The sequence below is a fragment of the Nycticebus coucang genome, chromosome 10 (assembly GCF_027406575.1).
Source record: "Nycticebus coucang isolate mNycCou1 chromosome 10, mNycCou1.pri, whole genome shotgun sequence".
Lineage (NCBI taxonomy): Eukaryota > Metazoa > Chordata > Mammalia > Primates > Lorisidae > Nycticebus > Nycticebus coucang.
This window is the reverse complement of record NC_069789.1, coordinates 57,740,903-57,767,204: the sequence shown is the minus strand read 5'-3', so window position 1 is coordinate 57,767,204 and position 26,302 is coordinate 57,740,903. Positions and strand designations below refer to the sequence as shown.

The window sequence follows — 26,302 nt, the reverse complement described above, 5'->3', positions numbered from 1 at the left end:
TAAATAAGGTAGTAAGACTTTAGAAATATAAATGACACTAGTATTAGAATTGCTTTATTAAAAAACTACTGCACCTGCTCTATTCATGGAACTTTGCTTTGAAGACCACTGTAGTCAGAAAATGCTGTTTCTTAAACTTTTCAGTGTCTCCATTTATCTATAAAAATGCTTCTGGAAAAAATAAATACAAATAACATGCTTCTGGAAATAATTGTTCTTTATAATTAGAATTTTGAAAATGTTTGCTTTGTGCAAAACAATTCAATTGTCAAACCAACTGTAGGATCTTTTCTCTTTCTCTAGCAGTCTTTATTAGATGAGAATGTTTCCACATGTCCTGTCTCTGGACCTGGTAGTGGTTAATGAACTTGTTCCACTGTAGACTTGTTTGGGTGCATGTCAGTTACATATAGCCTCATATGTGTACTTACAATGAATGGTCCAGATGATTAAATTTTCTGTGCTTGTTCTTTTCCTATAGCCAAGTATTTATCTTCTGCTTGAAAAATGTCTAAGTCCTTAGAATACATTTCTTTCTTAGACTAATGCAATATTTGAGAATTTCTCTGCTGGGTTATTGTTTTCTTTGTTTCTTTTTATTGGCTTTAAGAAAAACTTTATCTGCCTCCTCTTTCTTCTTAGGAAATGCATAGTATTTATAGTAACTGGGAAGAAAAGACTTGATGAAAAACATCTAATCTATATACAGGTGATGGGAATTAAACTCATGAAATTATTATTAACACAGAAGATAGGTTAAATGAAGACACTATTTTATGAAACAAGTTTTGGGAAAATTTCCAGCTTTTAAGATCTCACAACCCTATATAACTTTAATGCTGAAAATAAACACTAAATTTAAAAAGCCAAACACTTTTTGTTTATAAGTGAGGTAAATTTGGTAATACAAGAATAGATGACAAAAATGGTCTCTATTTCCTGCTTGGAACTTCTTTTCCTATAAAATTTTGAAAGCTTGTTTGTGAAGAGCATTTTTAGTCACTTTTTTTTTGCTTTTCCTTAGATCATATTTTAGTATTATATATATATTTATTTTTATTATTATTATTTTTTTGAGACAGAGTCTCTCTGTGTCACACTGGGTAGAGTGCCATGGTGTCACACCTTACAGCAACCTCCAACTCTTAGGCTTAAGAGATTCTCCTGCCTCAGCCTCCCAAGTAGCTGGGATTGCAGGCACCCATTACAGTGCCTGGCTATTTTTTGGTTGTAGTTGTCATTGTTGTTTGGCAGGCCTGGACTGGATTCCAACCTGCTAGCTCCGGTGTATGTGGCTGGCACCCTAGCTGTTGAGCTATAGGCGCCGAGCCTGGTATTATTATTGTTTTTTTTTGTAGTTTTTGGCCGGAGCCGGATTTGAATTTGCCACCTCTGTTGTATGGGGCCGGCACCCTACTCCTTTGAGCCACAGGCGCCACCCAGTGGTATTATATTTTTAATATGGCCTCTTTTGGTCTTTGTCATTTTTGTTAGTTTTCATTTTTCCCTTCATGTAAATGAGAGCCTTGTCCAGCTGACATGGAGAAGTACATCTCTAGGGACCAAACCTGGCTCTAGGATTGTTTTCTGAGGTCCTTTTTGTGTGGAAAGAATGGTTATTACCAGGGAAGGTTTTCCTTTTGTTTTACTTGCTATCCAGATGCTGCTCAGACTCTCGCTCTCGCACAGGATCACAGTATGGATATTCCAAGTCAAGACCAACTGAAGGTAAAATCACCACATGGTGACTTCTTTTGTTGTACAGAGTGGCCCCTTCTCTGTACCTATGGCTCTTGGACTCCCAAGACCTTTCTGTTAATGTGGTAAGAATTTAATAAGAAAGGTTCTTGGGAGCTCACAGACCAAGGACAGAGTGAACCTTCTCTGTTCTGCCCATAACAGAGTTCCAGTCTCTGAATCTTTCTTTGGGGTGTAGCACTTCTAATCTTCAGTTCTTCCAGTTGCATTTTCTTTGGGTCTCTATGAGTGTCTGTGTGTGTGTGTGTTCAAGGAAACTGCTTTAGTAAATTTTAACAGTTAAGTTCATGTCAGGTCATTTCCTAAAGCTTCCCCAAACCTGGGGAAACTTTGATTATCTTGGTATAGGGTGAGGTTTTCACATGTTTTCTGAATTGTGCCTAATTTTGTAGTAAGCTAGAGGCTTTATACCGATAGCCTGTTGTTAGCCTTTGCACAAAGGCCAAAATCTGTTTTTCCCCTCAGGTTTGGGATTCTCCTAGCTCTGTTCTCAGTGGGTTGAGGAGAGGTGTTGCCTTTATTTGATGACTGTTGCGAACTCCAGAATTCTCTTTCTTGTGTGTAACCCATTGTGTTGCACACTAACTGGTGAGCCAGATGGAACTGCTACATCCCCTGGTCTCAATTATTTCTGCTGCACTGATAAATAACTTTTCCCTTCTTTCAGCAAAGTACAGAGGAAAGTTTCAATGCCAGGAAAAGAATTGAAGAAGGTGATATTCCCACACTGCCTACCTCACAGCATAAATGCAGGAATTCTGGAGAAGGTATATTTCACATTTAGACTTCTTTGTTTTTTTTTCTTCTTCTGTTTGTTTTTATTCTTTTGTTTCTTCACATTGGAGAAGCAGCATATGTCATAATTTCTCATTCTTCTCTGAAAACCTTTTATTAGCCTAGTCACCTTTGTTAACTTTTAAGATGGTAGTGCTTTTTTACATCCCACTGATTACTAGAATAGTGGAAGACCCTTCCATTAGGTACCATGCTGATAGACAAAAAACAACATGTTTATCAAGATGTTAACTGGTGAATTATATATATATATATATATCCTGTTTCCCTGAAAATAAGACAGTGTCGTATTTTAAGGTGTGCTCCCAAAGATGCACTAGGTCTTATTTTCAGGGGACGTCTTACTTTCCTGTACGTAGGTCTTATTTTCGGAGGATGTCTTATTTTCGGGGAAACAGGGTTATATATATGCGTTTAGCTGCCTTAGCCTTTTTGTGTGTGTGTGTGTAGAGACAGAATTTCACTTTATTGCCCTTGGTAGAGTGCCATGGCGTCATACAGCTCACAGCAACCTCCAACTCCTGGGCTTAGGCGATTCTCCTGCCTCAGCCTCCCGAGTAGCTGGGACTACAGGCGCCCGCCACATGCCCAGCTATTTTTTTGTTGCAGTTTGGCCGGGGCTGGGTTTGAACCCGCCACCCTCAGCATATGGGGCTGGCACCCTGCTTACTGAGCCACAGGCACCACCCTCTTTCTTTCTTTTTTTTTGAGACAGAGTCTCAAGCTGTCACCCTGGGCAGAGTGCCTTAGCCTTTTTAATCTTGGTACCTCTCTATATGTTTAATTAGGTTAGAATTTTTATTTTGATTTACCTACTTGAGGCAAAGGCTGATTTTCATAGTTTTAAGCTGCAAAGATGATAAAATACACGTATCATAGAGCCAAGAATAAGATATAAGAAGCCTTCTACAGGTTTAGCTTCCCTAATCCAAAATACTTTAAAATCTTGAAACCTTTTGAGTACTGACATGATGCCATAAGTGGAAGATTTCATACCTGACCTCATGTGACAGGTTGTAGACAAAACTTTGTTTCATGTACAAAATTATTAAAAATACCTTATAAAATACAGTGCAGTGGCTCAGACCTGTAACCCCAGCCCTCTGGGAGGCCGAGGTGGATGGATCACCTGAGCTCAGGAGTTTGAGATCAGCTATCTCTAAAAATAGCCAGGCGTTGTGGCAGGTGTCTGTAGTCCCAGCTGTTTGGAAGGCTGAGGCAAGAGAATCACTTGAGCCGAAGAGTTTGAGGTTGCTGTAAGCTGTGATGCCACAGCACCCTACCAAGTGTGACAAAGTGAGACTGTCTCCAAAAAAAAAAATCTGGTTCAGTGCCCATACTCAGTGGTTAGGGCACTGGCCACATGTACCAGGGCTGGCGGGTTTCAGCCCAGGCCTGCTAAACAGTGACAACTACAACAAAAAAAATAGCCGGGTGTTGTGGCGGGCACCTGTGGTCCCAGCTACTTGGGAGGCTGAGGCAAGAGTTTGAGGTTGCTGTGAGCTGTGATGCCACGGCACGCTACCAAGGGCGACATAACGAGACTGTCTCAAAAAAACCCCACAAAAACATAAAATTACCTTCATGCTATAAGGTGGATATGAAACATAAATGAATTTTGTGTTTAGAGTTGGGTCCTATATCATAATATCTCAGTGTGCATATTCTAATAGAAAATCTGAAAATATTTGAAATTCAACACACTTAGTCCAGAGCATTTACGTAAGGAATAGTTAACCTGTAGTTTCTTTGCCCTTGGATGGCAGTCATCAGATGTTTGCTATCTTATTAGATGTTAATATGATCATACTAAATGGGTTGACTGACATTTCCCCAAAATTCCACTTTGTAAAATACTTCCTAAAATCATGTAAAGTTTGTTTTGTTTTTGTTAAAGACGTATAAAAGTAGATTCCCCAAAGGCATTTTGTGGCATGAGGGTTTCTAGCATAAGCACCTGGCTCAAATTTGGAATAATGGCAGGTTAGTCTCAAGCTGTGTTCTTCTCTGTTTCCCCGAAAATAAGACAGTGTCTTATTTTAAGGTGTGCTCCCAAAGATGCGCTAGGTCTTATTTTCAGGGGACGTCTTATCTTTCCTGTAAGTAGGTCTTATTTTTGGAGGATGTCTTATTTTCGGGGAAACAGGGTAGAAAGTTATGCTGCTGATACTGTTTTAAATGTTTAAATTAAATTTGAATCAGTTTATTATCATGGATTTTTTTTTATCATGGATTGTTTTCTTTGCATTGGACATAATCTATTACCTCAGAACTACTCCCTTCTATATGATGTTAAATGTGTAATCTTCCTGTTTTTTTGTTTTTTTCTTAAGACTGAGTCTCACTTTGTCACCCTCGGTAGTGTGCCATGGCATCACAGCTTACAGCAAACCTCATACACCTGGGTTCAAGTGATTCTCTTGCCTCAGCCTCCTGAGTAGCTGGGACTGCAGGAGGCCGCTGCAACGTCCAGTTATTTTTTAGAGACGGGATCTCACTCTTGGTTAGGCTGGTGTCGAACTCTTGAGCTCAAGCAATCCACCTGCCTCAGCCTCTCAGAGGGCTAGGATTACAGTCATTGTGCCAGGCAATTGTATTTTATTTTATTTTATTTTATTTTATTTTATTTTATTTTTGAGACAGAGTCTTAACTGTGTTGCCCTCGGTAGAGTGCCCTGGCGTCACAGCTCATAACAAACTCAAACTCTTGGGCTTAAGCAATTCTCTTGCCTGAACCTCCTGAATAGCTGGGACTACAGGCACCCGCCATAATGCCCGGCTATTTTTTTGTTGCAGTTGTCATTGTTTGGCTGGCTCAGGCCGGGTTCGAACCTGCTAGCTTTGGTGTATGTGGCTAGTGCCCTACCCACTGAGCTATGGGTGCCACCCAATCTTATTTCTGTTGTAGAGCTTGAATAAAGGGAAGATATTTTAATATGGCACCATCTTAGTAATTTGATTTCTGGTAATTTCAGCAATGAGTAAATAAAAACATAGTTGAAGTTTCCCTAGGCAGGATTGCCATAATTTATAAGGGGATAGGGTATCTTTATATTTTGACAGGGACTCATTTATTGCAGAGATTCTTTGAATCATATATACTTTAGTACATTTAAATGCCTGTGGTTGCCATCAGCAGGTTTAGTGCTTTGGGAAGTGGTAAAAGAAAGTAGGAAAAGAGTAGAGCACAACAAAAAAGGTGGGAGCCTAAGAAGGAAAAGAATTTCATGTGGTAACAACAAACTTAACATCAGTAGCTGTCTCGAATGTCATTCAAGATATTTTGCTTGATGGATATGGGTCCTTAATATTTGTGTTATTTCTAGGTACTTAACTCCATAAGAGCGCATTGATCCAGAATTGGCATATGTATTTATTTGGACAACCTGGAGTGAAATGTTTTACAAGGGCTGTTACGTACCAAAACATGTGATTTATTACTTTTTTATTGCAGATTGATATAAGCGTACATAAGATTAGGTTACATTCTTTGTTAGTAAAGTCCAAGTTGTAGTTGAAAACATGAATTATTGAGAAATGTTCCAAAATATTTGGAACCAATGAGATTGCTTTGACATACTTGTGATTGCCCATTTGGTCTGTACTGCCTTGCTTCAATCTCAAAGGTTAGTCCAGCATGTATTGGCTCAAGCTACTGTGAGGATTATGTACTAGTATAAGTCATTTGTAAGTTATTAGAGTGGGTAGGAATGTTTAATATGCCATTGAATGACCATTCAGAAATCCTTTTGGAATAATATCATTATTCAGATGGTTTTAGAGCTTAGATTCCTTGACCTATGATCATCTTCTTCTGTTATTTCTTGCTAACGAAGCCTAACAGGGGAGGAAATTTGGGCTCTGACATTTTGATTTCTGATTCTTTCTTACTGAATAGGAATCTTTTTTACTTTATAAAGAAGTTTTAAGTATTCTAAAGAAAGTTTTCATTCTTAATTTTTGTATACGTAGTTATTATTTAACTTCTATAGGTGAAGACTTGATAGAAAATTTAACCCAAGATGAGACAACTAGACTGGACCTCGGTTTTGAGGAATGGGATGTTGCTGGCCTGCCTTGGTGGTTTTTAGGAAACTTGAGAAACAATTATACACCGAGAAGTAATGGCTCAACTGATTTACAGACAAATCAGGTAAATTTCACATTTGAAGGGGGACTTTTTTTTTTCTTTTGGAAGAATAACATCGGCTTGGCGCCTGTAGCACAGTGGTTACGGCACCAGCCACATACACCGAGGCTGGCGGGATCGAATCTGGCCCGGGCCATCTAAACAACAAAGACAACATGCAACAAAGGATAGCCCGACGTTGTTGTGGGTGCCTGTAGACCCAGCTACTTAGGCTGAGGCAAGAGAATAGCTTAAGCCCGAGAGTTTGAGGTTGCTGTGAGCTATGACACCATGGCACTGTGCCCAGGGCGACAGCTTGAAACTCTGTCTCAAAAAAAAAAAAAAGAAAAAGAAAGAGGGTGGTGCCTGTGGCTCAGTGAGTAGGGCGCCGGCCCCATATACCGAGGGTGGTGGGTTCAAACCCAGCCCCGGCTGAACTGCAACCAAAAAATAGCCGGGCGTTGTGGCGGGCGCCTGTAGTCCCAGCTGCTCTGGAGGCTGAGGCAGGAGAATCGCTGAAGCCCAAGAGCTAGAGGTTGCTGTGAGTCCTATGACATCATGGCACTCTACTGAAGGCGGTAAAGAGAGAGACTCTGTCTCTACAAAAAAAAAGAAAGAAAGTATTCTTGGTTACTCTTGACTACATACTGCGTTTTCTAAGAATTTTTATTCACTGCTACAACTTTAAATACTGTCTGCATATGATATGCAAATCTATATCTTTATCCCTCATTGTTCAGCTAAATCTCTAGCTTCTCTGTCTCACGGCCTTCTTAATACTACATCTCCACATAGAGGATCTGACGTTTAACATTTCAAAACCAGAATTCTGATGGGGTCTTGCTGTGTCACCCAGGCTGAAGTGCAGTGGCCTGATCATAGCTCACTGCAGGCTCAAATTTCTGGGCTCAAGTTGTCATCCTCCTTCAACCTCAGTAGCTGGGACTATAGCCGTACATCAGTGTGCCTGGCATTTTTTTTTTTTTTTTAATATTTTTTAGAGATAGGGTCTGCTGTGTTGCTCAGGCTCAGGTCTCAAACTTCTGGCCTCAAGCAGTCTTCCCACCCTGCCTTCCCAGAGTGCTGGGATTACAGGTGTGAGCCACTGTGGCTAGCCTATTTCTTTCTTTATTTTTAACAAAACACTCCTTTCTCAGCCTTTTCTCTTTCTTCTTACTGTCTGCCTAGTTATTCCTCCCCAATATTAAAGAGATACTGGTTTCTTTTTCTCTGGAATAGCCCACCTTCTGTTTATCAGCTTTTTATCTAAAACATCTTTACATTCTAACCACTTTTATTATTTACACTATTATTCCCTAATTCATAATTATTTTTCATGTAGGTTTTGTAACAACACCTTGTACCACAACTACTCTATTTCTGTTGCTCATCAGAGTTTTGTTTTGTTTTTTTGAGACAGTCTCACTCTATTACCCTGTGTGGACTGCTGTGACATCATAGCTCACAGCAACCTCTAACTCTTTGGCTCAAGCTATATTCCTGCCTCAGCCTCCTGAGTAGCTGAGACTATAGGTGCCTGCCACAATGCCCATTTAGTTTTTTTATTTTTAATAGAGACGAGGTCTCACTCTTGCTCAGATTGGTCTCAAACTCTTGAGCTCAAGCAAACCACCCACCTTGGCCTCTCAGAATATGAGGATGACAGGCGTGAGCCCTCGCACCTGGCCTCAGTTCAGTCTATTTGAAGAGTAAACTTTTAGATAAACTTGTATCATTGCTGTATTATAGCTCCAGTGGCTTTAGAAAGCAAGTAGAATAAAATCTAGCTAGACTTTTACCATAGCCATAACTGATTTTTTCTTCACCTTGTCATTTGTCTTTGTTTACTATGTACATTTTAGACACACTAGCCTTCTTTCTGATGTTGTAACCCAAAGTTTCTTCCTCTTTCTGGAATATTCTTCCCCCGAATCCTTTCATTTCCTTCTCAAAATTGAGGACTCTGGTCAAGTATAATTTCATCAAAAAGATCATCCCTGGTCACCAAGGCTGTTATGTTACATAGTTCCACTGGTATACATTAACTTTTTTTTGAGACAGAGCCTCAAGTTGTCAACCTGGGTAGAGTGCTGTGACATCACAGCTCACAGCAACCTCCAACTCCTGGGCTCAAGTGATTCTCTTGCCTCTGCCTTCCTTTTCTTTTTTTTTTTTTTTTGTAGACAGAGTTTCACTTTATGGCCCTCGGTAGAGTGCCGTGGCCTCACACAGCTCACAGCAGCCTCCAACTCCTGGGCTTAAGCGATTCTCTTGCCTCAGCCTCCCGAGCAGCTGGGACTACAGGCGCCCGCCACAACACCCGGCTATTTTTTGGTTGCAGTTTGGCCAGGGCTGGGTTTGAACCCACCACCCTCAGTATATGGGGCCGGCACCTTACCGACTGAGCCACAGGCGCCGCCCGACCTCTACCTTCCAAGTAGCTGGGACTATAGGCGCCCGCCACAACGTCTGGCTGTTTTTTTGGTTGCAGCCGTCATTGTTGTTTGGTGGGCCCGGGCTGGATTTGAACCCACCAACTCTGGTGTATGTGACTGGCCCTTAGACAGGCGCCGAGCCAACATTAACTTTTTGTTTTGAAGCTGAATATTTAGTTGTAAGTGTGGCCCTGCAAAACACACCCTTGGTTAAAATAGCCTCCTGCCCAGTCTCTCTGCTGCTTTATGTTTTTTAATGTCCTACATTGCCCTTCTCACTTTGTAAAAAAATATATATATATTTTGTATATGTGTTTATGTCTGTTTATCCTCATGGAAATAGAAGACCAGGGCATTTCTATTGTTCATCACTCTCTTCCATCACCTAGTACTTAAAACAATATCTGGCACGTATTAGGCAGTTATTGAGTATTTGTTGAATAAGTGAATTAATATGTAACAGTAGCAAATAATAAGTTGTCTCATGATTGTTGTAGAAAGCATGTCATAAAGTGTCCGTAGCTGGGGCGGTGCCTGTGGCTCAATGGAGTAAGGCACTGGCCCCATATGCCGGAGGTGGCGGGTTCAAACCGAGCCCCGGCCAAAAAAAACTGCAAAAAAAAAAGTGTCCGTAGCTGAATGCAGAAAGAAAGTTTTATATATTTATTTATTTTTATTTCTTTATTTTTGTTGCTGTTTGGCTGGAGCCTGGTTCGAACCTGCCACCCTCGGTATATAGGGCCAGCCCCTTACTCACTGAGCCACAGGCACCACCTAAGATTTATATATTTAAAGGTGTTTAAGAATTCATAGTGTCATGGCAAAAAGTTTGGTCAGTTTGCCATCAGAGTTTCTTATATTTCTTCAATAAGCATCATTGACCATTAAGGAAAGACTGTGTCAAAAGTAATGGGATCTTAAGACATGATTGCAAGAGGGACTTTACCTAACAATTGCAATCAGTGTAACTGGCTTATTGTACCCTCAATGAATCCCCAACAATTAAACAAACAAACAAAAAAAAAGTAATGGGATCTTTCCTGGCTTCTCAGAGTGTGTGACTTGTGGAAAAAATGTAGGGAATGTGTTTTACTTGAGCAACTATGAGTCCTTAACCTTTTAAGATCGTCACTGTTTGTCAGGTGCTATACCTGATTTAATGTTAAAACATTATTTTAATTTTTATGTATGTATTTATTTATTTTGAGACAGAGTCTCCCTCTGTCACCCTGGGTCAAGTGCCGTGGCATCAGAGCTCACAACAACCTCCAGCTCTTGGGCTCAAGTGATTTTCTTGCCTCAGCCTCCCTTGTAGCTGGGACTATAGGCGCCCACCACATCGCCTGGCTATTTTTTGTTGTTTGTTTGTTTAGCAGCCCCAGTGCATGTGGCTGGCGCCCTAACTGCTGAGGATGGTTTAATGTTAAACCAGGCACCATTAAATCCATTCATTAGTTTATCCATAGTAGGTGCCAAGTAGATACGTTGAATTTGATGAATCAGCACATGTCCATTGAAGAAAGGCAAGATGTTCTTTGAAGATGTAGTGTGATGACACTGAATTTTGGGTTCATTTATGTTGGTTCAACAACTCTCATAAGCCTCTGATTAGAAACTCATGTTTTTTTTTTTGTATTAGGATGTGGGTACTGCCATTGTTTCAGATGCTACAGATGACTTGTGGTTTTTGAATGAGTCAGTATCTGAGCAGTTGGGTGTTGGAGTAAAAGTTGAAGCTTCTGGTACCGAGCAAACAAGTGAAGAAGTAGGGAAAGTGAGTGACAAAAAGGTATGTTGTATGAAAATTTTGGCTGTATTTATGTGCTCTTGTTATAATCTCTTCAGGTCTCTGTACCTCTTTGTACAACATTATTTACAAATGCCCTCTTTTTACTTTTTTATTTTTTGATAACCCTGTTTTAAGATTCGTGTTCACCAAGGCTGTCTTAAGAATAGTTTCACGGTGAAGCTCCTACTTTGTTAGAAGCAGTAGAATACCTTCACTCTTTTTTCTCCTATTTATCTAATCTCTTCGTGAAGTTTCTTCTAGAAACCTTATCTTTATTTTTTTGTTGTTGGTTTTTTTGTTTGTTTTTTTGAGACAGAGTCTCACTTTGTCACCCTCAATGAGTACTGTAACATTATAGCTCACAGCAACCTCCAACTCTTGGGCTCAAGTGATTCTCTTGCGTCAGCCTCCCAAGTAGCTGGGACTACAGGCGCCAGCCACAGCACCGGGCTATTTTTAGAGATGGGGTCTTGCTCTTGTTTAGGCTGGTCTCTAACTCGTGAGCTCAGGGGATCCACCCGCCTCAGCCTCCCAGATTGCTGGGATTATAGGCATGAGCCACCTCACCTGGCCCCTTGTTTTGTTAATCAGGCAAATCTCTAAATGGTTTCAAGAACCTGTAAGAGAAAAATCCTTATTTCTTGGAAATCTCAGGAGCTTCTATAACCATTTTATACCTAAATGGAACGATAGACGATTTCTAACTCTTCTGAGTTAAAATAGAAGAAAAGTGCTCTCCTCTTTTAGAACTCTGAGTACATATGGTGTGAGCACACCAAGATAGAGTCATACAGGAAATGTACCCAAGTCTTGAAAGAAATTGGTCAGCAGCTCTAGTGCTCAGCACATAGAACAGTCACAGTAATCATCCATAGAATAAATATAGCAAAGAAAAACAGACCTAAATTGGGTCATCCTTTTTATTTATTTATTTAAGGGATTTTCACAGGAATTTGAATTCCTGAAGGATGCCTTAGTATATTTGATATATGCAGATAGATGCTTGGGTTTTCTTAGAACTAGTTATGTGAGCAGCATTAGAAGAAATTGGAGGTGGCTGGAATAAAGAGAAAAGTCACATTTAGAAACTTTTATGTAGAGATGGCATTTAAAATACTTGTGAGAAGGTTGCTATAAAAAGAGGTTTATAATTGTTTCATAGTTTTTACTCCATTTAATATACTATAAAACTATGATTTTAGTTTTAAAAATGTTAAATTTTAAAATTTAGAATTAAATTAAAATTCCCAACATTTGTTGACCTTTTTGTTTCCATATGGGCGTGGTTTTCTAGGATAGCCAGAGTATCATAACTAGTTTTACTTTTGAATGTGAAAAATAAAATTATTAATTGTTTTTATTTTTCCCATATGCCTAGATAAACAATTCCCGTATTTAACAATTGTAGCTTTTCTACTCTGATATTTTCTTTCAAGTCATACACATGGGTGTCTGTTCTCTTCTGAATGTAGAAGATACTTGATAATCCACCTGGGTGCTTTTCAATCATTGGTGCTACTGAATTCTCAGGTGTGTACAGAATCATGTTTTTGGTTGGCATTTAAGTTCTCTCTTTGAGTGCTACTGATGGAGGCAGAATGTGAGTTTTAAGTTGAAGCTGTCCTTTGTTTTGGGGCAATAACCTCATCTAAAAGAAGTAAACTTTACTAATGAGATGTTTTTGTCTTCATAGATGATTGAAGTGGGAAAAAGTGAAGACCTTGAGGACTCTAATAAGTCTTTAAGTGATGACACTGATGTAGAAGTTAACTCTGAGGTATGAATCTCTAGAAAAACTGTTTTGCACCGGCTGCATTTTCAGATGATGTGATTCTAGCAATTCACTTGTGTTGAGTGCTATTTCCACACTCTCCCCTGATTTCTATCTACCTTTCCTAGTTGCTAAGAGATGTTAGAGTTTTTTAATGGAACTTGAGAAGATTAGGGGATAATTTGATCCTCTCCCTACCTTGAAAAAGAATGACTTAAATGTCTCTGTGTGACTTTTGGAGGCTGAGGTGGGAGGATTGCTTGGGGTCAGGAGTTTGAGACCAAACTGGACAACATAGTGAGATCCTTTGTTTCTCCCCCCGCCCCATTTTTTTTCATCATCAGGTATGGTGGCATATACCTGTAGTTCCAGCCTCTCAGGAGGCTAAGATGGGAGAAACACTTGAGTCCAGGCTCAAGCTGAGGCTGTAGTGAGCTATAGTTGTGCCACTGCCTGGGCAAAACAGATTGAGACCCTACTGTCTCCTGGGAAGAAAAATAAGAAAGAAAGAAAAAATGTTGTTAGTGATTTCTTAAAAAGAAGCAAATGGAAAATAGCTTAATTTTCACACACATTAATATTAATGGAGTGCTATTAAAGAAGATTTGACATTCAGCTCTTAGGTAATGAGTATGAATTTGTTGCTAATTGACAGTTCAGGTTTAGACCCAAATATATGCCTTACTTTTTTTTTTATATATGCTGTTTCCCCATTTTTCATTTTGTTCTTCCTGCAGCTAACATGCTGTGGGGAAAAAAGGTGGTTAGGGGAAGGACAAGAAGGAGATTTTACATTTTGCTGCTTGGGGATAGAAACTTGTTTTCTTGAGACAGTTTTTTCGGCCTCGGTAGAGTACCATGGCATCACAGTGCACAGCTACCTCAAACTCTTGGGCTCAAGCAATTCTCTGGTCTCAGCCTCCTGAGTAGCTGCCCGCCCCAACACCTGACTATTTTTAGAGACAAGGTCTGGCTCTTTCTCAGGCTTGTCTTCAACCTGTGAACTCAGGCAGTCCCCGCACCTTGGCCTCCCAGAGTGCTCGGATTACAGGCGTGAGCCACCATGCCAGGCCTATAGAAACATTTTTATGTAGTCTCTGCTCTTCCCTCCTCATCTCCATTTTACCATTGTTGACCATTATGTTAATTCAGTGCAAATCATCTGTGCATAGCTTTGTAGTAGTGAAACATATTGGACCAATCCGTGAGTATTCTAGTATAAATAGCAGAAGTAAATGTTACCAACTTCTATGGCTATTTGGGCCCCCCAAAACCTGTTAAACAAATAGATTATATTTTATCAATTCAAAGATGCCATTGGATTTAATAAGTCTTATTTTATGTACTACTAAAAAATTCGATGCCAATTAAACTGTATGGCATAGCATCAGTTATGAATTCCAAATCTTTCTGAAATTCCTTTTTCTTTTGAAGAGATAGAGTCTCACTTTGTCACCCTTTGTAGAGTGCTGTGGCATCACAGCTCACAGCAACCTCCAGCTCTTGGGCTTAGGTAATTCTCTTACCTCAGCTTCCCAAGTAGCTGGGACTACAGGCGCCCGCCACAACACCAGCTATTTTTTTTGTTGCAGTTTGGCCAGGGCTGGGTTGGAACCCACCACCCTCGGTATATGGGGCCAGCGCCCTACTCATTGAGCCACAGGCGCTGCCCTGAAGCTCCTTCTTATAGTATTTCAGATGAGATTGGAGAATCTTTTTTTTTTTTTTTTTTTGGTTTTTGGCTGGGGCTAGGTTTGAACCCGCCACCTCCAGCATATGGGACCCGCGCCCTACTCCTTGAGCCACAGGTGCTGCCCAAGATTGCAGAATCTTAAACTGGCAAGAGTGTTATGAGGCTCTCTGGACAGCCCCCCAGCTTAACCAATGGTTGTGTCCCTGGCTCCGAAGTCTAGACAGATTAAGTTATGACTTCTAAACTTGATGTTCTTGGCCTTTGTCCTAAAAATAATCAAGTCAGACTGGGTCAAATCATTGATCCCACTGAAGCCAGGACAGTTACCCACGTTAAATACTCTTTACTGGTTTCAGGTACCTACAGATGAATTAAGCAAAGTATTTAATTTATTGAGATTGTGTGTCTCATAATTTGACTATGGAGAAGTAGGGAAAGATTACCTGGCATTCAAGGACAAGAACATTCATTTTTCAGAGGGTATGTTTAGTTTTTTTTTTTTTTTCTTTCGTAGAATGTAGTACAGTTAGCTACTTGTAATCGTGAGAAGAGTGAGAAAGTGTGAATACATTTAGTAGTGTTCAGATCTCTTTTGTTTTGGCTTCCTTTTTACCAAGTTTGTTTTTAGCCTTGATTAATCACCTGTAACTTTTTTTTTCCCCCCACTTCGTCACTCTTGGGAAAGTGCAGTGGTGTCAATCATAACTACAATCCCAAACTCTTGAGCTCAAGGAATCCACCTGCCTCAGTCTCCTAGTAGCTGAGATGACAAGTGCCTTTCACAATTCCTGTCTAATTTTTCTATTTTTAGCAGAGATGGGGTCTTGCTCTTACTCAGTCTGGTCTCAAGGTCCTGACCTCAAGCAGTTGCCTACTTTGGCCTCTCAGAGTGCTAGAACTACAGGCATGAACCACAGAGCCAGTCCTAATCACCTCTAAAACTTTTTAAACAGTGTTTTGTTTGTTTTTTGAGACCAGTCATTTTGTTGTCCAGGCTTGAGCCTCAACTCCGTGGCTCAAGTGATCCTCCTATCTCAGTCTCCTGAGTAGCTGGGACTATAGGTCACCATGCACGCCACCATGCCTGGCTAATTATTTTTTGTGGAGACAGGTCTTGCTACCGTGCCCAGGCTGATCTCTGACTCCTGGCCTTGACCATCTTTCTGCTTCAGCTCCCTAAATTGCTGGAATTACAGGTGTGAGCTACCTGGCCTTAGTACTTTTTGCTAACTTTTGTAACATTTTTTAATTATTAGGAAAAAGTAAGAGTATTATCTTGTCTTCATTCTTTAGCCTTTTGCACAATAAAGGAGTAGGTTGTGCGCGCAAAAGAAAAAAAAAAAGTAATCCAAAAGAAGGCAGCAGGGTAAATCAAACAACATATATTTTGCCCAAACTCGATAGAAAGCAAAAATAACTTTTTTCTTTTCCAAAATAAATTTCTTCTTTTTTTTTTTTTTTTTTTTTGTAGAGACAGAGTCTTACTTTACCGCCCTCAGTAGAGTGCCATGATGTCACAGGACTCACAGCAACCTCTAGCTCTTGGGCTTCTGCAATTCTCCTGCCTCAGCCTCCCCAGCAGCTGGGATTACAGGCGCCTGCCACAACGCCCGGCTACAAAATAAATTTCTTAAAAAATAGTTGCATCGGGGTGGCACCTGTGGCTCAAAGTAGTAGGGTGCCGGCCTCTTATACTGGAGGTGGTGGGTTCAAACCCCACCCCAGCCAAAAACTGCAACAAAAAAAATTTTTTTTTTAAGTTGTATTGTATTTTGGCTTGGAAATGGCAATTATGGCACTACAGTGTAAAACTTACAAAGACTTTCCTTCACATGGCTGGTAGAATTTGTTCAGATTGTAGGCTTAGATCACTGATATGGAATGTTGGTAGGGAACCTGTAGCCTTCTGATTTCAGGATTTCTTTTTTAAGCGCCAAAGAAGGCAAGAAAAACATCTTTCTCTGCTGTAACCCCACCCTTTTTTTTTTTGAGACAGAGCCTCACTAAGTCGTCCTTGGTAGAGTGCTGTGGCATTACAGCTCACAGCAACCTCAAACTGTTGGACGTAAGTGTTTCTCTTACCTCAGTCTCCCAGTATCTGGAACTACAGGTGTCCTCCACAACACCCGGCTATTTTTTTTTGTTGTTGTTGTTGCAGTTGTCATTGATGTTTAGCTGGCCCCGGCTGGGTTCGAACCCACCAGCCTCGGTGTACATGGCTGACACCGTAACCACTGTGCCACAGCACCAAGCCTGCTGTAACCTTCCTAACAAAAGAATTTGTTCTGTAAAATTATATTCAGTCAAAAGGGTGTTTAAGTGTTTTTAAGGACCTAGAAGAGCTTTAAGGCTGCAGGCTCCCCACCCCTGAGAGAATGAGAACTTGACTTACCCTCCCTTTTACTCAGCATCATGTTCACATGAGAATGAGTATTAATTGGCTATATGTATCTTTGTAGGATGAGTGGCAGTGTACTGAATGTAAGAAATTTAACTCTCCAAGCAAGAGGTACTGTTTCCGTTGCTGGGCCTTGAGGAAGGATTGGTATTCAGATTGTTCTAAGTTAACCCATTCTCTTTCCACATCTGATATCACTGCCATACCTGAAAAAAAGGAAAATGAAGGAATCGATGTCCCTGATTGCCGAAGAACCATTTCTGCTCCAGTTGTTAGACCTAAAGATGTATATATAAAGGAAGAAAATGCCAAACTTTTTGATCCTTGCAGCTCGGTGGAATTCTTGGATTTGGCTCACAATTCTGAAAGCCAAGAGACCATCTTAAGCACAGGCGAACAGTCAGATAACCTTTCTGAACAGAGAATGGATACAGAAAACATGGAGGATTGCCACAATCTCCTGAAGCCTTGTAGTTTATGTGAGAAAAGACCAAGAGATGGGAACATTATTCATGGGAAGACAGGCCATCTTGTCACTTGTTTTCATTGTGCCAGAAGACTAAAGAAGTCTGGAGCTTCATGCCCTATTTGCAAGAAAGAGATTCAGTTGGTTATTAAGGTTTTTATAGCATAGCTGAATCAGTGAATTACAGAGAAATATTAAGATGGCTAGGTCATGCATCAAAATGTCAGTATTGAGCATCTCTACTCATTGTGACGTATTGCGTCGTTCATTTATTCATGTAAACATCTGTGTTACAGGACATTTTGCTTCTAAACTTATATGAAATTTGACGGCAAGTTCTTCAGAACTATGTGAAAAGATGACACTTGATTCTCCCTCTAAAGATGAGGATCTGGAAGGGAACAACTATGAATACAAACATAAAAGTACATTTATTCATTCATTTACTAAGTTATTCGAAAGTTAATACTTTCTATAGTTAATTTGATTACCATACCCTTCTGTTAGGTAATGTTCTTAGGCATCAAAATCCAAGGTAGCTATTAGCAAAATATTAGAGCTAACAATGAAAAACAAGTGTTCTGATTAGTCAAGTTTTAAAGTGCTGTGGATCATTTCGTGTTAAAATCAGCCTGCATGGTTCAGAGAATCCAAACGACAAAATCTTGAAAAACAAGAGATTTCTTCCATGTATATTTTCAAAATTGAGCTGTGATTAACATGTAATAACGTGTTCCCTTCTGGAGACTTACAGAAATCTGAGTATCAGCCTCCCAAAAAGCTATGTAACATTTCTTTGATCTCAGAATATTCCCTTTCAGGCAGTCCTTCGATGACTTTCATGACCCTCACCTGTTTTCCTTTTGCACATTTTTAACATCTAAATTTTAAAAATTTAAGTACTTGACAAATGGTATACTATCTAATATGTTGTATATTATATATGCTTTAAAGATATTCTTATCAAAGCCTTGGAGCTGTAGATTTAGCTGATTAAATTTATAGAAAAAAACCCTCTCATATAAACTGGCAAAGCCTGTTCTACTTTAAAATTAATCAGCTGAATCAGACTTAATTTTCCACCAGAAAATGTCTTTTAATTCATATAAATGTATTAACATAAGTCTATGGCGCATTCTCAATAATCAGTTCTAGGTTAAATAGGTAAAAAGAGAAGGCACAGAATTTTTAACCAAAGCTCTCTTTGCTTTGCTGTCTTAGACCTCATTTTCTCTTGGGAGTTAGTTGTTAGGTGGTGGTTTTTTTTTTTTGGTCCCTTTGTTTGGTACCTCTGGAATTTATACCCCGAGGCAGTGCTCCATAGTCAGATTCTGGATGGGTGAGGAGACCACCTTTTGTTGAGAATTGGAGTATGGTGATTATGAAAAGGGAGGTAATTAAAGAAAAATGGTAGACATAAAAAGGCTACGAGCAGGGCACATGTTTTGGTACAATGTATATAGAAATTGAAGATCTTTAAATTGATTTCCTTGCGTTCAGGTCTGCTTACCCCCTGGGAAAATCTTGAAGGGTTATGAACATGTCATTTTGAAGATCAAGGTCCCGGAATTACCAAACAGACTATCTTTAAAAAAAAAAAAATTACCTAGGTTGGTGCTAAAAAAGTGCTGAAAGGTGGCACCCACATACACCTAGGGTGGCAGGTTCTAACCCAGCCTGGGCCTGCTAAACAACAATGACAACTGCAACAACAACAAAAAATAGCTGGGCATTGTGATGGGCGCCTGTAGTCCCCAGCTACTTGGGAGGCTGAGGCAAGAGAGTCGGTAGAGCCCAAGAGTTTGAGGTTGCTGTGAGCTGTGATGCCACAGCATCCTACCAAGGGCAACATAGTGAGACTCTGTCTCAAAAAAAAAAAAAAAAAAAAAATGCTGAAAACCCTGGAGACTGATTCCTGAGGTCTGGGCCTGGGATTTGCTATTGGACTAATGTTCATGGAAGTTTTCTGCAGATCACACTTTCTGAAGCATTGTTCTAAAAGGTAGGATTTCCCTTTGTTTTTCTAAGTACCAAACAAAAAGTATGCAGAACAAGATCACTTTATTATTGCATATAGTTTCTAGAGGGAAAGTTTTTTTAAAATTACAGAATTTTAAAACTATGATGCACTCATGTATTTAGTACCTCTTTGCACACACCTGGGATAGGGTTGCTATTAGAAGCCCAGTCTTTCTCTTTGTGTGTGTGTGTGCGCGCGCGCACGCGCGCGCAATTTTTTGTTTTGTTTTGTCATTAGGGGAGGGGCTTGTTGACTTATGAACCCAAGACCTTTTGCAATGGGCAGAGTCCAGGTTGCTTGACTAGTAAATTTTTAAATAATGCTTGTTACTCTCTCATTTGTGATATATTTTAAGTGATGGTGCTTGCTGAATTTGGGACAACTAATCTTAAAATATAGATCTTTTAGTGAGTGGTTTTAGAGAATGTAATTTGCAGCCAGGATAAGATTTGAGAGAAAACTGACTTTTAATACTTTCTCCCAAAAGATAAAGGCCCTATAAATGTCAGGCTTTCTTATCTGATCAGAAAACCACTGTGAGGACAAGTAAAAGTGAGAGAGGGAAAAGAAGCATTTTCTGCAGCATAATGAAGGTCAAGTCTCTGGCTCTCTCTAGGCATTAGGGAGAAGAGTCCCTCCCTCCCCCCAGTAAGCAGAACCAGTTCTTTGAATCGTTTTATTATACTGTTGTTGAATGTTCTAAAACTTGAGAAAGTTAAATTTTCTCTTTCCCTCGGATAACACTCTCTACAACAGTTTAATAGCCCTTCGTTTTATTTTTGCCTGTCTAGTGCTTTTGCAAGTGTAGGTAGGGAGAATTGAGGGCCTGCCTCCTTAAAGTTGCAGTTTTTTGTAAAACTTGAATAAGAAATAAACATTTTACTTGTGTTTTAGATATTTGGTGTAATTTTGGTACATCTTTGCCCAGCACAGAATACTCTTAATGCTACTCATCTTTGTTCCTTTTCCTGTTTGCTCACCTGGGTTTTCTTTCCACTGCCCCATTAGCACTAAATACTTTGCTTAAACATCATAAGATTTATATTGAGCCAAACTGCTTGCTTACTTACAGGAAACTTTAAACTGCCTTCTTCATCTGTTTTTGACTTTGTTCCTTTTTCATTGCTACATGGTACGGATTTTTTTACTTACTGCCACTAAAGCAAGGCGCAGTTTTTAAGTGAAGTCATCAGCACTGACTATTATACAGATGCTTTTTTAAAAATTTGAACACTTTTGACTTTTAAATAATTGAATTTAGTTGTAGTTGTGGGGACCCTATCTTTTGGCTTTTTAGAGATAGTGCTGGTTTGCTCCTATATTTCAGCACCCATTGATTTGTCTCTATCTCTGCCTTTTTTCACTTTCAAGTGTCTTCATTTGGATAGTAGCAGAGGGAACTACTTGGAAAAAAAAAAAAAGACATGTTTTCTGTCTTCAAAACTTCCCCCACTCTTTCCCCAAGCTAAAACCTATGTCTCTGCCTCAGGCTAGTGGTCTTGAAAGATAGGAAAATTTCTTTTGTCCTTTGTAATACAGAAGATGACTCTACTAAAGTGTCAGGATAGAGGCCCCCGAATGAGCAAAGGTCTGGGCAGAGGTTCTAGTGGTCAGAAGTTACAGGTTGGGACAATGAAAATCATTAACTATAGTTAAATGACAATCCCCTAGAGCTGACCTTTATATTTCTGCTTATGTTTAGGATGCTGGCATTTAGATAGGAGTCTCCATCCTCCTCATTTACTTAATAAACTCTTTCCTTCTGCTCAAATCACTTATCCTCCCTTTTTTTGAGGATAGTGCTAAGCTTTCACAGAATGTTAAGTTATATGGTCACCCTTGTTATAGGTGAGCTGTGCTTGAGTTGAAATTCTTATTGTGAGAAAGCATCTGTTAAAGGAGTTATTAGTAAGAGCTTAGTTTTCTGCTGTCATGCCTTAGACTTAAAGAATAATGAAATCATTCAACAGATTTCTTACTTTGTCATTTAAATTAATATTTATGATCATGTTATCTTAGACAAAAAGTTCAAAGTAGAAATGAGAAATCATTAGAAAAATAGTGAATTTTTATATTACCGCTAAAAATGTCTCCTTTTAGTATTAAGTCACTTTTCTCGCAATGTGCTTAACAATAGTTGGTATGTTTCTGTATTTAATACCTAGATCAGAATTTATCAAAATCTTAGACCAAGCCTTTACACTATAATACATTTCGCCACAGTTCTCCTGTGGAATATCATAGGTTTCTAATCCTATACAATGGATCAGAGTCCAACCAGGCCAGCCTCTTAAACTGCCACAAACTTGTATAATATAAGATCGAATCACTGCCAAGCATTTGAAATGTTATTTTGCTTTAATTATAATTTATGTGTATTTAGATTCATTTAGTAATGCTTTGTAGGGCATTATTTGGTTTGTAAGAATTTATTTTATTTTTTTATTTTTTGTAGAGACAGAGTCTCACTGTACCGCCCTCGGGTAGAGTGCCGTGGCGTCACACGGCTCACAGCAACCTCTACTCTTGGGCTTATGCGATTCTCTTGCCTCAGCCTCCCCAGCAGCTGGGACTACAGGTGCCCGCCACAACGCCTGGCTATTTTTTTTGTTGTTGCAGTTTGGCCGGGGCTGGGTTTGAACCCGCCACCCTTGGCATATGGGGCCGGCGCCCTTCTCACTGAGCCACAGGTGCCGCCCTGTAAGAATTTATTTTTAAAGGTCAGGCTCATTTGTAACTTTTTTGTGTGTGTCAGTTCAATGCAATGTTGGCTCCTTTGCAAATTCATTAATGAGAAATGGGTGAATGTTCTGGGGTTCTGCAAAGCTATTGTAATGTTACCTCTTGATTCTGTTTAGAAAGGAAGAAACTTGTTAGCCATTTATTTGGGTTTTTCCCACAGAATTATGTGAACTTATAAAAGTATATAGCTACTGTGAATCTGTTTTCCAGTTCGTCCATTATCTGCTTAAATTATTCAGGGCCATATTCTGAAAAAGAATTGGTTTTGGTAGTTCTCCCATTCATGAGTGTGCTTATTAGCACATGCATGCTATCAAAACTGATGTTATCTTTGCTAAAATTGCTGTAGGTTAGGGACTAGCTATGTTTAGAATCTGCACTTCAAAGATAAAGGAACCTGCAAGCTCTCCCTGTGCCAAAAGTAAAATGCGCAATGTTTACAAATGTCTGGAATTTTGCACTGCAATAGGGATTGTGGGGGTTACTGTGCTAGAATTTCTCAGATTTGTGAGTAGACAAGTTGCAATTTAGCCATATGAGGGGAAATATTGAGGACCTCGAGGCTAAACTGGAAATTAAGAGTATCTCAGATAGTGTATTAAGATGGCTCCCCAGAACTAATTTGGGGACAGTTTTTCCTGATTACTTTGAGATATTCTTTTTGTTGACAGAGCTTCTTTATTATCTGCCTTGCTATATTTTGCCTTTCTAGGAGCTGCCAGAGCTCTTCTCTCCTGTGGGAGAACGTCTCTTAAGCATTTTGAGATCTTTTGATATAATGAACGTGCAATCCTAAGTAATGCCATCATTGGTGAATGTGGCATTGTTAAAGAAACCATTACAGTAAGCCTACACTTGGATTTACTGCACCACTGTCTGTCACTCTTTAAATGACTGAAAATGTTACAGAAAAAGAGGCATATCTGCAGAAGGTGGTAGTTGATATTTCTTGGTACCTTATTTGAAATCCAACGTGCTGCCTCCCCTGCAGGTTGTTTCCCTTCATGTGGGATCCTCATTTAATGCGCCTTTTGGGAGCATAGCATAGCTAGTAGAACTCCCCATTTCTTAGGTTGGGGAGGGTCAAAGATACCTGAAAAGGCCTAGTAGTGCTAGAAGAGCCATTCCTTCTTCAGAGCAGTTTCTGTAATTTGGCAAATGCTTTATTGAAAATTGGCATTATAATTATAACACATTGAGAGTTTATCAGAGCATCTACTTTCTTGCCTGAAGGTGGTATTTTTTTTAAATAGTTAAGTACTTTGATATTAGCAGACCTTTCTTCTTCTTCCTTCCTTTACTGTTGCTCTTATATCCTCTTAATTCAAAGTTATTAGCTAATTCTAGGTATTGTTTTTATACCAGAGGCCTTCTGTTTCGTCCCTTGGATGGTTGTAATTATGATACTTCTAGGTAAGAGTCCTTTTTTCCAGTCAGTCTTAGGGAATGTTTCTATTGCAGAGTTAAGGGTAGATTCTGGTATTGAGGAAGGGAAGCTGTGAGGGCAGAGCTACTATCTAATAAATTAACAAGGTTGGTTGAGGCTTCCTTTGAATGTGTGATGTGGGAGAGGGGAATTCACTTCCCTATTGTCTCAGTCCTAAAAAATTGAGGTCAAGCCTGGTTTCTACCTCCTGGAGGATTATTTATTTTCTCTGTAGTTTGCTTCTTTTTTTTTTTTTTTCACTTCCTTTTCAATAAGAACATAATATCTCCTTTGAGTTTTTTCTTTTAAAACCAACAACAAAAAAGCATTTTAATGGAGAAATAAAATGTTTCTTGGCCTTCTCGGCACTTGGCACAGAAGTCGCAAGCAACCTCTGAATACACTTTTATCTACAGCTGTGTACTATTAAGTGCTCTTGAATATAGAGTAAGCCGTGAGTCCTAGTCTTGACCTTCTAAAGCCTCAGTTTTTATCCTCTATAAACTGAGTTCACATAGCTACCCTTTCTACCTCATAGTTTGTTGGGATTAAGTATGGAGCAGCAACTCGAAAAGCCTATACTTGCCTTGAAGAGAGATGAGAAGATGTTTATCCTCTTGATCAGCGGTTCTCAACCCGTGGGTTGTGACCCACAGGAACTGTATTAAAGGGCTGCGGCATTAGGAAGGTTGAGAACCACTGCTCTTGGTAGACCAAGCTCTGGGGTATGTCTTCAGAATACCTCGAGTCCTAGAAGCTGAACACAAGCTCTTTATGCCTGCCTAGCAGAGCCTGTATTGCTTATTACATTTACCATGCTTTCACCTCACATACCGTGGAAGTAAGGCTCTTGACTAGAAACGAGTTGTCTCTAGGTGTTCTGTAAGAAGTGTATAAATTTGAGTAACAGATTTTATCTTTATAAAACCATGTTGTTTTATAAAGACTACTTGTTGTGAGTCTTGATGTACCAAAATTCTCTTTCTACACACACTTAAGTAGGTGGTATAAAATGCATGCCAATATAGAGAAAACGTGATTTTTCCATATTTCTGATCAGGTAGCCACAATCAACAGGAGTAGCAAATGTGGTTTTATCAACTGGGAGGAAAAAGGCAATTTAAAATAACTAAAAAATGGCCAGCTCAATAAATGAGGAAAGAAGGAGGCATTTTCATGTATGCTTGCCTAGTTTTATTTATAAGCACCTAAATAAACATTCTAAATAAGTCAATAACCCTGTATCTTTTTGGTGTTTGCACTATGTAATGCTTTTAATATCTTTTGATTTAATTGTGCCTTTTTGTGTATTAAATATTTTTCACTTTATAATTGTGTTTTGTCATTATTTGGGTAATACATAATTTTGTTTATATACAGCTAAATTTCATTTTCTGCTATAGTCTATCTTTGCACTGATTTGATGACATTATTGGATTTGAAATCAACAGCAACTTTGGATGTTTCTCCTTAGTTATGTATTAGTAATTGCTGTATTTCATTTTCAGAATTCCAATCCTGAAGGAAATCTCCAGATTTTGTTGACTAGTCAGTCTCTGGGTTATGAAAGAGATAGGTTCTGTAGGTTTGTTAAGTTGAATTTGTAGGTAAAGTTGGAACATGCCTGTTACCTATAATAGCCTCCATTCATAAGTGGGAATCGTATATTAGTCGGTTTTGTTTATAACTTGGCAACTATGTGTATGTAACATTGATCTCATTGTATTTTTGCATTGGGGCTAGTACCAGAGGTACTGAGGGTTTGTCACACAATATGTGTGAATCAATTATATGCCTAATATCTGGGGTCTCTAGCAGTATTTTTTTTTTTTTTTTTTTTGGAGATAGTTTCACTTGGTACAGTGCTGTGGCATCACAGCTCACAGCAAACTCAAACTCTTGGGCTCAAGTGATTCTTTTGTCTCAGCCTCCCAAGTAGCTGGGACTACAGTCACCTGCCACAACACCCGGCTATTTTGCTGTGGTTGTTGTAGTTGTCATTTAGCAGGCCCAGGCCGGGTTTGAACCTGCCAGCACTGCGTACATGGGCAGCGCCCTAACCATTAAGGGGTGGGCACCACACCCTAGTAGCAGTTTTTAAAACTTTTGGTGCTAATGAAATTGATGAAATCTCTTTTAAAATCGCTATTTTATCTTAACACATGACCCATTAAATAAAAATATATTTTGTTGCAAATAAAATTGCAGTATTTGCAATAAAATGTTTGCATTTATTTGCAATAAAATGTTCAATTTAAGGGCTTCGTGGAAGCCCCTGGTTCATGGTGGTGGGTCACGCCTGTAATCCTAGCACTCTGGGAGACCGAGGTGGATGGATTGCTTGAACTCAGGAGTTTGAGGGTGAGACCCTATCTCTATTTAAAAAAAAAAAAAAAGAAAGAAAAACTGAGGCAAGAAGATCTCTTGAGCCCTAGAGTTTGAGGTATGATGATGACGTGGCACTCTACCCAGGGGAAGAGAGGGAGACACTTTTTTTTGAGACAAGAGAATGGCTCACAAAGTGTGATAGCATAAGATGGGTGAAACATCTGTTCAGTCATCCTGAGCTTAGGGTAGGGGTGGGGTGACCATACAGTTGGCACAGATCGGTGTGCATTGTACAACTTTGGGGGGCACTTTTCATAGGCTGTCATGTAAATGATATCCCCTGGAGAGGAATAGTGCACATCTCTATGAAAAGGCCCTGGGGATAAGATGAGGTGATAGCGGAAATACCAGGATAACATTTTAAAGATGAAAATGAGTGTTAGAAACAGTGGTGAGACCAGCTTTGTCTACTTAGATCTATGTTTTGTGTGTGATCTCTTGAAGGTAATTTTTTGTTTAAGGTAATTTTTTTTTTAAGTTTTTTTTTTTTTG

General features: G+C 39.4%; 1 protein-coding gene across 4 annotated transcripts in view; it reads left to right on the top strand.

The window, feature by feature from the left end:
- MDM4 (MDM4 regulator of p53) overlaps nt 1-24,750 on the top strand; it is a 59,088-nt gene extending 34,338 nt beyond the window's left edge. For 2 of the 4 annotated variants that reach the window (XM_053604247.1, XM_053604248.1), the window contains exons 6-11: nt 1,661-1,728; nt 2,426-2,525; nt 6,546-6,706; nt 10,757-10,906; nt 12,600-12,683; nt 16,830-24,750. In XM_053604247.1, coding sequence (XP_053460222.1) covers nt 1,661-1,728; nt 2,426-2,525; nt 6,546-6,706; nt 10,757-10,906; nt 12,600-12,683; nt 16,830-17,402 — 1,136 coding nt within the window. In that variant the 3' untranslated portion in view covers nt 17,403-24,750. Of the gene's footprint in view, nt 1-1,660; nt 1,729-2,425; nt 2,526-6,545; nt 6,707-10,756; nt 10,907-12,599; nt 12,684-16,829 lie in introns of those variants that run through there. The other 2 variants (XM_053604249.1, XM_053604250.1) reach the window with 2 other exon arrangements.
- Nucleotides 24,751-26,302: the final 1,552 nt, after the last annotated feature.